Source organism: Triticum dicoccoides, chromosome 1B, assembly GCF_002162155.2.
Source record: "Triticum dicoccoides isolate Atlit2015 ecotype Zavitan chromosome 1B, WEW_v2.0, whole genome shotgun sequence".
In the NCBI taxonomy this organism is placed as follows: domain Eukaryota; kingdom Viridiplantae; phylum Streptophyta; class Magnoliopsida; order Poales; family Poaceae; genus Triticum; species Triticum dicoccoides.
The window spans coordinates 517,669,324-517,683,143 of record NC_041381.1 but is presented as its reverse complement, the minus strand read 5'-3'; the positions used below and the strand labels follow the sequence as shown (position 1 = coordinate 517,683,143).

At 45.9% G+C, this 13,820-nt stretch overlaps 1 protein-coding gene across 1 annotated transcript in view; it reads right to left on the bottom strand.

Moving 5' to 3' along the window:
* Nucleotides 1-13,113, bottom strand: part of LOC119345900 (solute carrier family 35 member F2-like) — a 20,322-nt gene extending 7,209 nt beyond the window's left edge. The window contains exons 1-10 of the mRNA XM_037615735.1: nt 12,481-13,113; nt 11,966-12,179; nt 11,111-11,836; nt 10,768-10,839; nt 9,642-10,669; nt 8,695-9,540; nt 6,829-7,348; nt 6,579-6,673; nt 6,436-6,493; nt 6,135-6,329 (exon numbers count right to left, since the gene is read on the bottom strand). Coding sequence (XP_037471632.1) covers nt 6,135-6,329; nt 6,436-6,493; nt 6,579-6,673; nt 6,829-6,946 — 466 coding nt within the window. The 5' untranslated portion in view covers nt 6,947-7,348; nt 8,695-9,540; nt 9,642-10,669; ... (2 more) ...; nt 11,966-12,179; nt 12,481-13,113. The remainder of the gene's footprint in view (nt 1-6,134; nt 6,330-6,435; nt 6,494-6,578; nt 6,674-6,828; nt 7,349-8,694; nt 9,541-9,641; nt 10,670-10,767; nt 10,840-11,110; nt 11,837-11,965; nt 12,180-12,480) is intronic.
* Nucleotides 13,114-13,820: the final 707 nt, after the last annotated feature.

Sequence of the window (13,820 nt, the reverse complement as noted above, 5' to 3'; positions counted from 1 at the left end):
AGGCGCCCGCAGCCGCTGCTCCGCCCGAGCCTCCCGTCGCCCGCCGGCTCCGCCGCCTGCACTCCGCCCCGCCGCCTCGCCGCCGTCCAACTCCGGCGACCGGAGCGCCACCGGTCCAGGCCGGCCCTGTCTCCTTCTCCTTCTCCCTGTCCTTCCTCTCCCCCGCGCTCATCTCCCTCTCTCTCCCGTGATGCAGAAGGAGGCCGCCATGGATGGCGCCCCAAGCTTCAAGTCCGGCCAAGCGTCGCCCCGAGCTCCGTCCACCGCCGCCCTTGCCCGGATCCGGCCGCCCTCGACTTGATCTACCCATTCCCGGCCATCCCGAGCCCCGCCGGAGTCCCACGCACCCTCCACGCCGGCGTTGACTTCCGCCATGGCTGCTCTGTTCGAGGAATGGAGTTTCCCCGATCTGGATCCCGCGCTGGTAGTTTTTCACTAAGTCCCGAAATATTTTGCATAATCATGCCATGTTCATCGCATCATATCTCTGCATCCCTAGCTCCGTTTCGTGCGTGCAATATGTCAAATTGTTCGTCTCAACGAGTACTTCATTTCATTCCATTGCATCATGTTCATTTGAGCTCATCTTGATGCCTGAATCATCGTTGCAAGAGTGCTTCATAATGTTGTCTGCTGTCTGGTAACAGAACATGCTCATTTGTCATTTTTGCCATGATTGATGTGTGCATCCTATGAGGTTGATGTCTACATGTGTTTTGATCTATGACATGTCTTCTTTACAGAGATGCTTACCATGTATTTTTGTGATCAATATGGTGACTAGCACAAGCATGCAACTAGGCTTCGTGTTGTTGCTGATTTTAGTCCGTGTTCTGCTGTTATTTGATGCTATGTAAACATGATGCTACAGAGAGATCCATGCATATTTTGAGATACTTCAGTAAGGATGTTTTGAACATATGGTTATTATCTATCCATTCATGCCCTTGGTTGCAATTATGTAGTGTAGCATGTCATTTTCGTGCTCTACTTTTGTTTCAAAATATTTCCTGGCAGATTGTTTACATGTTATTCAATTTTGCCAAGGTTGTTGTAGTTGATCCTTACATGCCATGAACTTGTTCTTGCCTTGGTTTGTTTCATAAACAAGTCTTCTTGATGATGCTATGCTTATCTTGTCATGCAATGACTTGTGGTGAATGAATCGAGCTTGTTAAGTAGTGTACTTGCTGTTACTGTTTTGCTAGGCTGAATCTGTTATTTCGTTATGCTATGTAAACCTGATCCTACTAGTCATTCTATGCATAATCTGGAGATGTTCACTAAGGGTGTTTTGTTCTACATGTCATGCTCTATCCATTCATGCTCCTTGTTGCATTTATAGCCTGCTGTAGCTTGTTGTAATCTTGCTCCAAAATTGCTAAATAATGTTGCTGTCAGCCTGTTAACATTAAGTTCAGTTGCCATGCTTGTTGTTAGTGATACATGCGCCCTATGAACTTGCTATTGCCATGCTTAGCTTCATAATCATGTCTTCTTACTGTTGGTTGTCTTGTCATGCCATGTATTGCTCTGTGGTGAGTGGTACAAGCTCATCTACATGCCTACTTATCGTTGTTCCTGCCATGTTTGAATCTGTAATATAACTTGCTATGTTTACATGGGTGCCATCATATCTTCTGATCCTTTTTGGCTCTTGGTCAGTAAAGGACTTTTGTTCTATGCATTTAGTAGTATCATGCCATACCTTTTTTTGTCATGATAAGTTTCTGTAACATGTTGCTTGATAGCTCTAAACATTGCAACCTGATGTTATTTTCTGCAAAGTCTGAACTGATATTATTTGCGATCTTGCCATGTGTGTTTGAGCATGTTCTAGTGATTTTTGGAGATAGCTCAGTGTTCATGTTTTGTTATGATTTACCTGTACATCATGCCCATGTCTTTTATTTTCTTGTTGAGGTCCTGTAGCATGTTGTTTTGATGCTTGCAATATGCCTAATTGCTGTTTTGGACAGATTGTTGCTATAACTTGTATAGTGTGTATGGGTTGAACCGTTGCTCCGTTTTGAGTATGCTCTATATGAAACTTGCTTAGTTTTGCATGTAGTTTCATATTATCATTTTGCATCCTTGTTTTGAGGTGTTTGCTTGATGTTTGTATGCATTTTGCATCAATGCCATGTTTAACTTGTTTTGCTCATATCTTCTAGGCCGTAGCTCCAAATCTAAATGAATTTTATATGTAACTTGACTAGAATCTCATGTAGATCATCTTTGTGCATCTTAACTTGCTGTTTAACAACTTGAACATAAGGTTTATTCAGATCTGGACCAATTTCAAAATATGCATATGAGGACTTACCGGAATTGTTATATGTTGTTCCCGGCCTCATTTAAACTTGCCTTGATGTGTTGCTCTTGTTTGCATCATCTCTTGCCATGAGTAGCTTCATGTAGCTTTGTCATGCATCATGCTTGTTGTGCATCATGTCTTGTCTATGTGTGGTGTGTTTACTATGTTGTGTGCTTCTTCTCGATAGTTCCCGTTTCGTTGCGATCGTGAGGATTCGTTCGTCTACGCTTAGTTCGTCTTCCTGGCTTCATCCGTTCGTCTTCTTCATGGACTCGTTCTTCTTCCTTGCGGGATTTCAGGCAAGATGACCGCTACCCTGGATCTCACTACTATCATTGCTATGCTAGTTGCTTCGTTCTATCGCTTTGCTGCGCTACCTATCTTTTGCTCATCAAGCCTCCCAAATTGCCATGAACCTTTAACCTTTGACACTATTCCTAGCAAACCATTGCTTGGCTATGTTACCGCTTTGCTCAGCCCCTCTTATAGCGTTGTTAGTTGCAGGTGAAGTTGAAGATTTCTTCATGGTGGACAGGATTTTGGTTGGGATATCACAATATCTCTTATATTATTAATGCATATATATACTTGGTAAAGGGTGGAAGGCTCGGCCTTATGCCTGGTGTTTTGTTCCACTCTTGCCGCCCTAGTTTCCGTCATACCGGTGTTATGTTCCCGGATTTTGCATTCCTTACGCGGTCGGGTGATTTATTGGACCCCCTTGACAGTTCGCTTTGAATAAAACTCCTCCAGCAAGGCCCAACCTTGGTTTTACCATTTGCCTCACCACCACATATATTTCCCTTGGGAGTAATTAACCCAAGGGTCATCTTTATTTAAGCCCCCCCGGGCCAATGCTTGTCTAAGTGTTGGTCCAAACTAGAGCACCATGCGGGGCCATCCCTTGGCAACTTGGGTTACGTCGGTTCCTGTACGCTTCGCTCATCCGGTGTGCCCTAAGAACGAGATATGTGCAGCTCCTATCGGGATTTGTCGGCACAGCGGGCGGTCTTGCTGGTCTTGTTTTACCATTGTCGAAATGTCTTGTAAACCGGGATTCCGAGTCTGATCGGGTCTTCCTGGGAGAAGGTATATCCTTCGTTGATCGCGAGAGCTTATCATGGGCTAAGTTGGGACACCCCTGCAGGGTATAATCTTTCGAAAGCCATGCATGCGGTTATTGGCAAATGGGAATTTGTTAATGTCCGGTTGTAGATAACTTGACACCTGATTCGAATTAAAACGCATCAACCGCGTGTGTAGCCGTGATGGTCTCTTCTCGGCGGAGTCCGGGAAGCGAACACGGTTTTGGGTTATGTTTGACGTAAGTAGGAGTTCAGGATCACTTCTTGATCATTGCTAGCTTCACGACCGTTCTGCTTGCTCTCTTCTCGCTCTTATTTGCGTATGTTAGCCACCATATATGCTTAGTTGCTGCTGCAACCTCACCACTTTACCCCTTCCTTTCCTATTAAGCTTTGCTAGTCTTGATACCCATGGTAATGGGATTGCTGAGTCCTCGTGGCTCACAGATTACTACAACAACAGTTGCAGGTACAGGTTATGCGATGATCATGACACGAGAGCGATGCTTGCTTGCGTTGAGTTCTTCTTCTGCTTCTTCGATCAGGGGATAGGTTCCAGGTCGGCAGCCTGGACTAGCAGGGTGGATGTCGTTTAAGTTTCTGTTTGTGTTTCATCCGTAGACGGATGATGCTCTTATGTATTGTGATGTTGTATTCGTGTGGCATTGTATGCCTCTTGTATGTATCCCCATCTATTATGTAATGTTGATGTAATGATATCCACCTTGCAAAAGCGTTTCAATATGCGGGTCTATCCTTGGTGGGACCTTCGAGTTCCTTTTGGATAGGGTCGCATATTGGGCGTGACAACTCCTCCTGCCAACCTCCACACCGTCACCGCTGCTGGAGCTATGCGGAGCTCACCACCCACAACAACTCTTCCCCGAACACCTGAGCCTCCCGAGACAGCGCCTCCATGGAGGGTACGACGCTCAAGACGCTGCCGCCGCCCAATCCAGATGGAATTTTGGACTTCCGTCCGGGAGGGGTTCGGAGGTGGATAGGAGGGACCTCGACTTAGCCTCTAGGGAGGGTAACGGCTTCGAGGGACGTCGCCGATGATGGGCCAAACCAGCCGACCAAAGTTTCCTCCGGTCCCCATCCTATACCACCAAACCACCGTTTGCTCCGGATCCGGCAGCGAGCCGTGAACCGAAACCTGCAGAGATGAAAGTGCCATGGTGCTCAACCCACCAGGAAGGAGGATCAAAAAGAACAGTCGTCGTAGATCATCCAGGCGTCGAATTCATCAATCAGACATGGCCAGCGATGAACACCACCACCCCGCGCCAGCCGACGGCGTCCAAGCGCCGGATCCAGAGGGATCTGACCTGAACCCGGCGACTCCCGCGACCACCCGGTCTTGCCCACTCACCCCGCTGGTCTAGCCCCAACCGATCTAGAGGGTGGCCGCCGCTCTGCTACTCCTTGCAGGGATCAGATCGGGACCTTGCCGCCGGAAGGAGCCACACCTGGACGAAGCGACCCCGCCTCGAGCACGCACCTCCACATCATGCATCGGGCCTCATAGCATGGCCAACACCAAGCAGCCGCTCCCCGGAGGGCGCCTTAGCCCTGCTGTAGTCCCACGCTGATCCGCCCGAGGCCTGCAGTGAGCCGCCACCGACGGGACCCAAGCCGGGAGAGAGAGAACGCCCCGCCGCCGCCGTCCTCGAACCCGCGCAGGCTTTGCCAGCAAGGCCTCAGGCGCCGGCGAGACAAGGAGTCTGGTGGACTGCCTGCGGCGGCGATATTGGATCGCCCCTGCCGTCACCCGAGCGGGATGACCCGGGGGGTGCGGGAACTTAAATTGGGGGAGAATTTCACTTCCCCGGCCTCTGCACCAACTAGGGATGCATACTGCCTTTTAAGTATGAGTACTAGGATTTTTAATCTTGATTACGCACCGAGCCTGGTCCTCAATAAATGCGTGAGTACCAGGAAAGCCTGGTCCTCAAGAATATATAGGAACCTAAATTCGCCTCCGTGAGGATTTGAACCCAGGTGTTGGGTTTGTACATCCACTCCCCCAACCAGTTGAGCCAGGCTAAAATTCATATGGAATCGAATCCTATGAATCAAAGGACCAACCTAGAAAAAATTCCTAAGGATTTCAATTCTCCAAAAAACCTATAGAATTCCTTTTAATCATAGGATAGCTTGCTCTTTGGATAGGGTTGCAAGAGAGGTCCCCGCTAGGCCCGCAAAACATGAGAAAATAGTATAAAATGAACTAGACGTGTCGAACTCTCCTAGCGAAAGATTCACAAGCTTGAAAGAAGGGACGGGTTTCTGGCGGGCTGCCTCTTGCACCCCTCCTTTGGAGGGTTTACTCATATGTGAAGTGGGTTAAAATGAACGGGAAGGCAGGGCAAAAAATGTCATCCAGGATCTTGCCATAAAGAACAACAACCTAGAGAGAATCAAGGATTGTGAGGCTAAAAAGTTTAGGCAACAAGAAAGGAGGATGATGGGAAGGATGCAGAAAGAGCAGCTGAATTCTAGGGACAGGACGATTGCCTTTGGTGCTTTATTATATTACACGTTGTTTGCCATCATGTTTGCTATAACTGTTAGCAAATATCTAATGGCTCATGTAGGTTGTAGAGATTTTATTCAACGCACAAACAATTATTTCAAAACTAACTTGTGGGGATGGGTTAGAATCCACTGTCCAATACCCAGTAATTTTTGGGCACTAAGCTTTAGGGATGGATTAGAGTTGCCCTTACCCTGTGTATCTGGAGTTTTTGCATCTGAAAGGAGCACAAGAGCTAGCCCAGCCACACAGGTCCCTGCCCCCAGAAATTGCCAGAAAGAATATCTCGTGCCTAGTGCGTACCAGGTGAGTATGATGGCCCATACAACAGTCCAACAATCCAACAATGTTACGCTGGTGATGGATGAGTACTGGTACGCCTCGGTAACTGCAACGGAAGTTTGAGGTTTATAAGATGGTTATATATGTTCATCACCAGGAGCAAGGATTGCATTTAGTATCTAACTGAAATCCATATTGCTTGTTGTACTCACCCAGATAGTTCCCCTGGACATCGACGAAGGCCAGCACTAAGTACCAATACCAAGGTATCTACAAGACACGAGCGGCCAAAATAGTGAGACGTGAAACCACATCAGGTAAGCTCCACGGTTGATTTTCATACAGCTATGCTCACCCGCAGCTTCTGTCGTCGACGCAAGAGGATCGGCACATAAACTAAGGTCAACAGGAGATGTGTGCAGAATGATTGCGCGAGTGGTGCGTCAACTCCTGCATAAATACATGGAATTATATGCTTTACCGAGTGATGATTTCTTGCGTAGGAATTAGGCCAATGCGGCAGATGGGTGATTGAGTAAGAAGATTAGCAAGTGCTGTATGAAATGATAATTTGGATATATGGAGATTGCTGAGAAGGATGGTACCGAGATTGGCGATGAAAGAGGAGGCGAAGCTGCAGGCCGCCATGGAGAAGGCCATGAGCTGGCCAAGGAAGAGCACCAGCAGCAGGCGCCATGCGTCGTCCTTGGTCCGGATCTCCATGGGCCTGCCTGACCAAGGTGCACGCTGAAAACACAAGCCTCAGATTTGTATTAGATGCAGAGGAGTCTCCATGGGCCTGCCTGCGCATGGATCGAGCAGCACGCCAGTATGTGACGGGTCCATTGATTTATGTTTTTCTTTGTGCTATGAGGTGTCTGGATCTCATCATTTAAGTGAGCAGCTCGTGTCTCATTAATTCCTCTCCTGTCGAGGCATCCGGCCGGGCCTGTTTTGGTTTTTGATTCACTACTGCAACTGCCTGAAAGGAGTAGACAGTAGACAGTTGGCAGTTGGCAGTTGATACGCCCATGTCAGATTTGCTGCAGGGAAAGGGAGAGGATCTGATGGAGTCTGCTGGTAGGCATGTTGGGACAGTATTGAGCAGACGAAACGAAATATCCGCTGCATATAGATATGCAAGTACGTCAGATGAGTACCAACCATATTTATTCATAAATAAGCTTTACACCAATACAAAAAAGCGCAATTTGACGCTTGTGGCGGGATTTTTGGCACCATGGCCGTCAGTCAAAACATGACAAAATATTCACTCCCCTGTACTAGGTTTCATCTGCATTAGCAAAACATCAAAAAGAAAAATGCTTGGAACTAGTAATCTCCACCGTGACACTTATTCCAATCTGAATATACAATATTTGCAAATAAACTTATTTTGCACTAGGCAGGCAGCTCACACATGGAGCTCGTCGGCACCTGCTCAGGGAGTATAAACAGACATGATTAGCAGTTTGATTCACAGCAGGGGTACGACAGACGGATATTAAAAAAAAAAGAAATTTGTAGCAAATAATTCAAATTGTAGCTGTTGAAGGAACGTCGCCTTTCACTCTAATTTTCGGCACACAGGTTGCTTGTGGTAAAATCCTGTTACTTTTCCATATTTTAAGCTTTGCTAGTGCATGCTTTTGGTATAATCCGCAGAAAAAGTTTAAAAATCTTGTTCTGGCTAGCATGAAAATAGGATAGATATATCCGACTACGTGGTAACTGTAGTATTTTTAGTCTGCTGTTCTGAGAGTTCACTAGATTATATCCTTGTTTTCCAAACAGAGACCTACTTTTCCAGGGCATCTTATAAAATAAGTTAAGCACAGCACAGTTTAGCGACCACAAACCGTGCCTTTGCGGTACAAGGTTGCTTGCTGTTTAGAATGCCCACATACAAGCTTACTGGCGTGCAGCACGCCAGTATAGGAGCTCAAGGCACTTGGTTTGACTAGTAGATATATATGTGTACCTAAATTAACCAACCTAAGAGCTCCTTGAGCCTTAAAGTGGAAAAAGAGCCGACGAGGACATCACAAATGTATTTGAACCAACCATATCATTTTGACGCAGTACAGACTTGAACTCTATAAGTTATGATGATGATAACTTGGAAAGATTTAGCACACATAAATGCATTTCATATAGCCAGAAGTTGAAGAGGACACTTTTAGACTGTCAAAGAAAAGAAAAGAAAAACTAAATAGCAGGAAAAAATTGCAGGGTAGTATGATTGGATCTGACTGGTATTAGAAAAGAGCACACAAATTTTTAGCTAACACTAAAAGGATATTAGCCTAATGAAATAATGCTAATAGCTTCAGTTCTCATTTGATTAAGATGCATGGGCCCTACCGGGACAATATCCAGATCGAGTTCAATAAATGTCCTGTATAGATAGATGCTCATGGAAAGAAAACAAATTAAGATTTTCACCTCCCTAGCAATTTCAGAGATGTTACCTCCCTCCATAGCAGCTTCCGTATAGAGTGATCGTGGCTTATTATTCAATGCAGATTGATCCGCAGCTCCCGTATCTCTAATGTGGTAGAAACTCGTTAATTGTTGCGGATAACAATGTTAGGCCCTGTTCTGTACAGTATGGAACCAGAATCTCCCAGGCCAGCAACACACCTGTAAAGTCTTCTTCTCTTGTTTTTCTGGACCTAAAAATGTTTCGAATGAATGAACCTTACTTAAGAAAGCCTGCAAACAACCACACCATCCCCTCCTCGTGATCATTGGAACATATCTATCAGTCCCCAAACCACCATAATTGCAAGTTCCAACACAGGAAGGATACACAAGTGAGGCTCGATGAGGGCAAAGGCCTCCATATATATATGCACCAGAAAGCAAAGTTTCTGCTTCCTGAAAATTTGTACCATACTACTAAAGCCTCTAGCCTGAGTTCTAGGTATTAGACAAAGCAATAGTGCCAGGCTTTCGAACAAGCCCTGGGATCTCAAATGCTTCAAGAGCTTTCTCAGAAACCACATTGCTTATCAGACTGTCTTCAGCGTAAAGTAACATGGCACTTATCAGACTATCTTTAGCGTAATGGCATGCGGCTAGCATTAACCACATAGCTGCAGCCTCCCCAGCACTAAAGCGGTTAGAAAAAACTCCTGTATTTGTGATCAAGGTTCTTTTGTCCAGAGATTTTTTCCTAAGGACCATCACTGCTAGTTCCTAAATCAAAATAGTCGTCTCATGCCTCTGTGGACATGTAGATAGTGTTGCTCTCCTCATCAATAACCATGTTCGATCAACAGCTGAGAAATTAAAGGTACTTGGCAGGACCCAACCTGAAAATCAAGCTAGCTGAATAAGCAGGTGACTGAAACACATGAGGCAAAGAGAAGCAGGACATACAGCTTCAACTCAAGCGATGGTGTCGAAAGTGAACCTGAAGAAGCATCTTAGCTGTCTGTTGTGGAGCCAGTGATTATATATGCATCTCTTGGACAGGAACAAGAGTTGGTATGCTGCAGGTAAAGATAAGCTCATGAGCTGAGAATCTGTGGTGCTACAGGATTAAAGTTTATATACGTTAACCATGAGATGCTACTTCTGTTTTCACTATTGCTTTGATTGACAGGAAGGCCTGAACTAAAACATCTTCTTCATTCAGGTGAACTGGTAGTGATAGATAATTCTGTAACACGGTGAAAATCAAACATTATTATTCAAGGATGATCAACCAAAACATATGCAAACAGAACAATTATTACTGTACAATACAAATGCCAATAGCCCCTCAAAGGCAAGTTGAGGTGATGGACGGAGCTTCAGGGCACACAACACAATTGCAGCAACTACATCTGCCATGAATCTTCTATTTAGATCTTTAATGTAATGCTGGGAACAATTACAAAGTACTACCAGGAAAACTATTAACTAGAAATCCTTGTTCACATAGAGAGTGGACATCAATTTTTCACTCTGCTAAGCTTGACTTTTCAGCTGCCATTTGATTCTAAGAGATATTTGTGCTACCCGGAAAAAAAATAAGAGCTGTCTCTGCAATAATTTCCACGAGTAAAACACTTAGGTACAAAAAAACTGCTTATAGCATCCAGGAAAAATTATACAGGTGTATGTACAATGCATGAACCAGAGAATGCTAGAATGCATGATGATTTTGTTACCTCAAGGGAATTTGTACCAAAGACTTTTACGCGAGAACCAATATATAACATCGCAAGTCATCCTGATAGCTCAACTTATATAGAATACGTTGCAGGTGCAAAATACCTGAAATTCTTCAAAAATGGTTGGAATAGATGACTCTGGGGCAATCAATGGTGGTGAGTATTTCAAGATTCAAAGCCCTAGTCTGATACGCGTCTGAAGCGCATATGAAGAAATCTTCATAACATGGAGCAAACACTAATGGGGCAGTCTCGGCAAAAACTAGTATATTGTGGCAAGCATCTGCAAGAACAAAAAAGGGACAGCTCAATAAGGAGCTAACATCAGAAAAATACACATCTGTTGGAACAATATTAGGTTCTTATGTCCGCAAGAAATACCTTAATATTTGATTCCCAGACATAAAAGAACAAAAACCAATGCTTGGCATTTTAGCTTCATCTAACACAAAGCTGTGAGTGCAAAAATGTGTGTGATTGTGTTATGGAGTTGAAGCAATCGCGGAAACATAATACAAAGCATGACAGCTGACCAGTCTACAGTAGCACATGAGCATTAGGAAATTGTTCTTCAGACCCACTATGATATGATATTTATGTTCATAAGTTGATTCCTAACATAACTTGGTTACATGATAATAGAAGGATTAGTTAAAAATACGATACCATAATTTCCTAGTTGGAATATGGGATATGAAACAAGGGAAAAGCATGTAGAAAGTACCGCATATGCATCAGGGGATGAGTGTGGAGTAAATAAATTCGGCCAACGATTCTCTTCACTTCCTCAGCTGGAGCCACTATCCAATGAAAACTTGCTGCCTAAGTATCACTCCACTATTTTGGTCCCGCAGAAGAGGTAATGTGCATTTCAAAAGAATAGTGGCATCACCACTGGTGCTGGTCGTGACAGATGGAGAGCTGAATTTCTCATCGTCTCTATCAAAGCATCCCGAATATTCTTCAATGTAATGCCGCAAGAAGATGATGTTTGGCATAGTACCACAACTTCCATTGACAATAGTTTCAGCTTGGATGATAGATATTTATTGACATGAACTGAATCGCTATTACCCTCGATCTCCAAAGACAAATTTGAAGCAAACATTGCAGAATCCTTGAGAATCCATGTTTTGCTATCACACACCACAGGAGAATCTCAGTTAGAGTAATCTGATTCCATTCTTCAATACCAGGCAGTGTTTAATGGATAATGGCTCCAGCTGAGAAAGCAGTATTCCATTCTTGAATATAAATTAACCAACTGAATCCCCCTAAGCAGTATGCTTAATAGCATAAAAAACAGTTGCAGAACAGGACATTAAGCTTTCAGAAAAAAATTCTAGTTTTCTACACCAAGCATTTTGTCTTGATGAGTGAGCACCAAGCACTACAAGGTTCTGCCATCAGTGTGGAAGATGATCAAAAAGATACTTGCGGGGTCATCTGGCTGGGAAATGTTTTGTTCACGAAAACTCAGCTCAAGGCATTCATTCATAAGTCAGACTATAAGAACTTGCCTAACAGAACACAATAATACCCAAAGTAAACATAGGTAACAAAAAGGGCAGAGTCTTACCAAAGCTAATTCCTAGCATCATTTAGTTCATGGTCCAATATAGTATACTCAAGTGATCTTCTCTGTTTGCCCAGCTGCTGGTACTTCTTAGTTCTTCCTTCTCTTCATCAAGATCTCTCAGTCTCTCCTCCAGCAGTCCAGGTAGAGGACAACTTGATCAATCTGCTTCTCCTCCAGGCAGTGGACAACTTGATCAATCCGCTTCCTTTATTGGCTGTTAATTAACATGCCACAGGCCACTTAGAAAGATTATATACTAGATATTTTTGGTGACTCAAACTTGTTCAAGCTTTCTAGAAATCTATCTTGATAAACACGCGTACCACCAATCTCTTTGAGAAGATCCAGTCATTCATAATCTTTCATTAGAAAAGGGATGCAATCTACAGATGATTTTTTCCCTCAATATTACATCGGAACAAATCATGGGAACAAATTCACAGGCAGGGAGGATTGACTCCGAATTTCTACGGCGTGGGATGAGACGAGAGGAGGGCAATTTTCCAGAACCGAACCTGCGGGAAGAGGTGGGCGGCCTTGTCGGCGTCGAAGCGGGAGCAGAGGAGCGCGGGATGGCTGCGTCGTCGTACAAGCAGATGCGCACTCCGCTCTCCTGCGGACCCAACACACCCACCCCTCTCTAGGGTAGGCGCGCGGCCCCGGCTCTCTCCGGTGGAGGCGGCGTGGATCTCGGCGGCCGCCGTGTTTCGACCGTTGCGTTGGAGAAGAGAGAGAGAGGGGGGGAGACGGACTCCTTTCCGCTTCCGGTCCGAGCTATCTACAAGCTGGGCCGATAATTCGAGTGGGCCTTCTGGGCCGGGTATCTTTCAGCCCACCTGCGAGACGCCGCTGTATATGATGAGCCCACCACAGTGTATCGATCTGCGCCATTCTCCCCACGGCACGCCGGCGGTAGCGCAACTGCCTCCGCCGCCGCAACCCTTCCTTCCACGAGGACGACGCGGCCTTCTCCACCGCAGTGTAGCACAGCCTCGTCACGTCACCCCCGCGCTGATTAGGTCGAGGTCAGTGAGCACAGGAGGGAGGCGACCGGCGGCCACCGTGGGAGGAGGAGGAGCGTGGTGGCGGCGCCTCGGCTCGTCTCTGTCACTCCCCACGCCGGCGACGGGTGCGGAGACGGAGGGAGGACGCGGGACTCGCGGTGGAGCCGAGCGGGAGCAGACGCCGCCCGGCTGCTGCGATGTAAGAGCACCTGTACTGTACTGACGCTGATTTTTAGTCCCACATCGAGAGTTTTGTGCGATTTGCACGGACTTATAAGCTGTTGCCTGAGCCATGGTATCACACGGAGCAGTAGAAGGAGATACTAGTAGAGTATGCGGTCTATTTTTGTTGTTGTTGTAAAATCAGCTTTCCACCTGAATATATTTCTCAATTTTGTAACCCAACATTTGCCTGATTACAAAGGTGAATTACATAAGCACATGTAATCGTGATAAGAGGTAGGAACGCCATGAAGAGGCGTCCTGTTTGTGTGCCAGTTTCTTCATCCGGTGCGTCCTGTCGAGAGCATGAGGTCGTCGATGATTCATTCAAGGGTGAGAGTACGCAGTCTAGTATATAGATATGGTAGTGGGTGTAGATAGGGCTGCAGGGGTGCAGGCAAAGAGGGGGAGGTATGCCTGACAGGACGGCTGGGGCAGGGTCGGAGCCAGGTTAGCATTGAGCCCCGGGCCGTCTTCATTGCTGCATTGATCTATCGTGATCAACAGTACCAAAAGCACCACATTCAACGGAGGCTGTTCACGCCACGCCCCGGGCCAAGGCCCCCCAGGCCTGGGGTGTAGCTCCGCCACTGGCTGGGGGTGGGGGTAAGGGGGGCGGGGTATGCCCA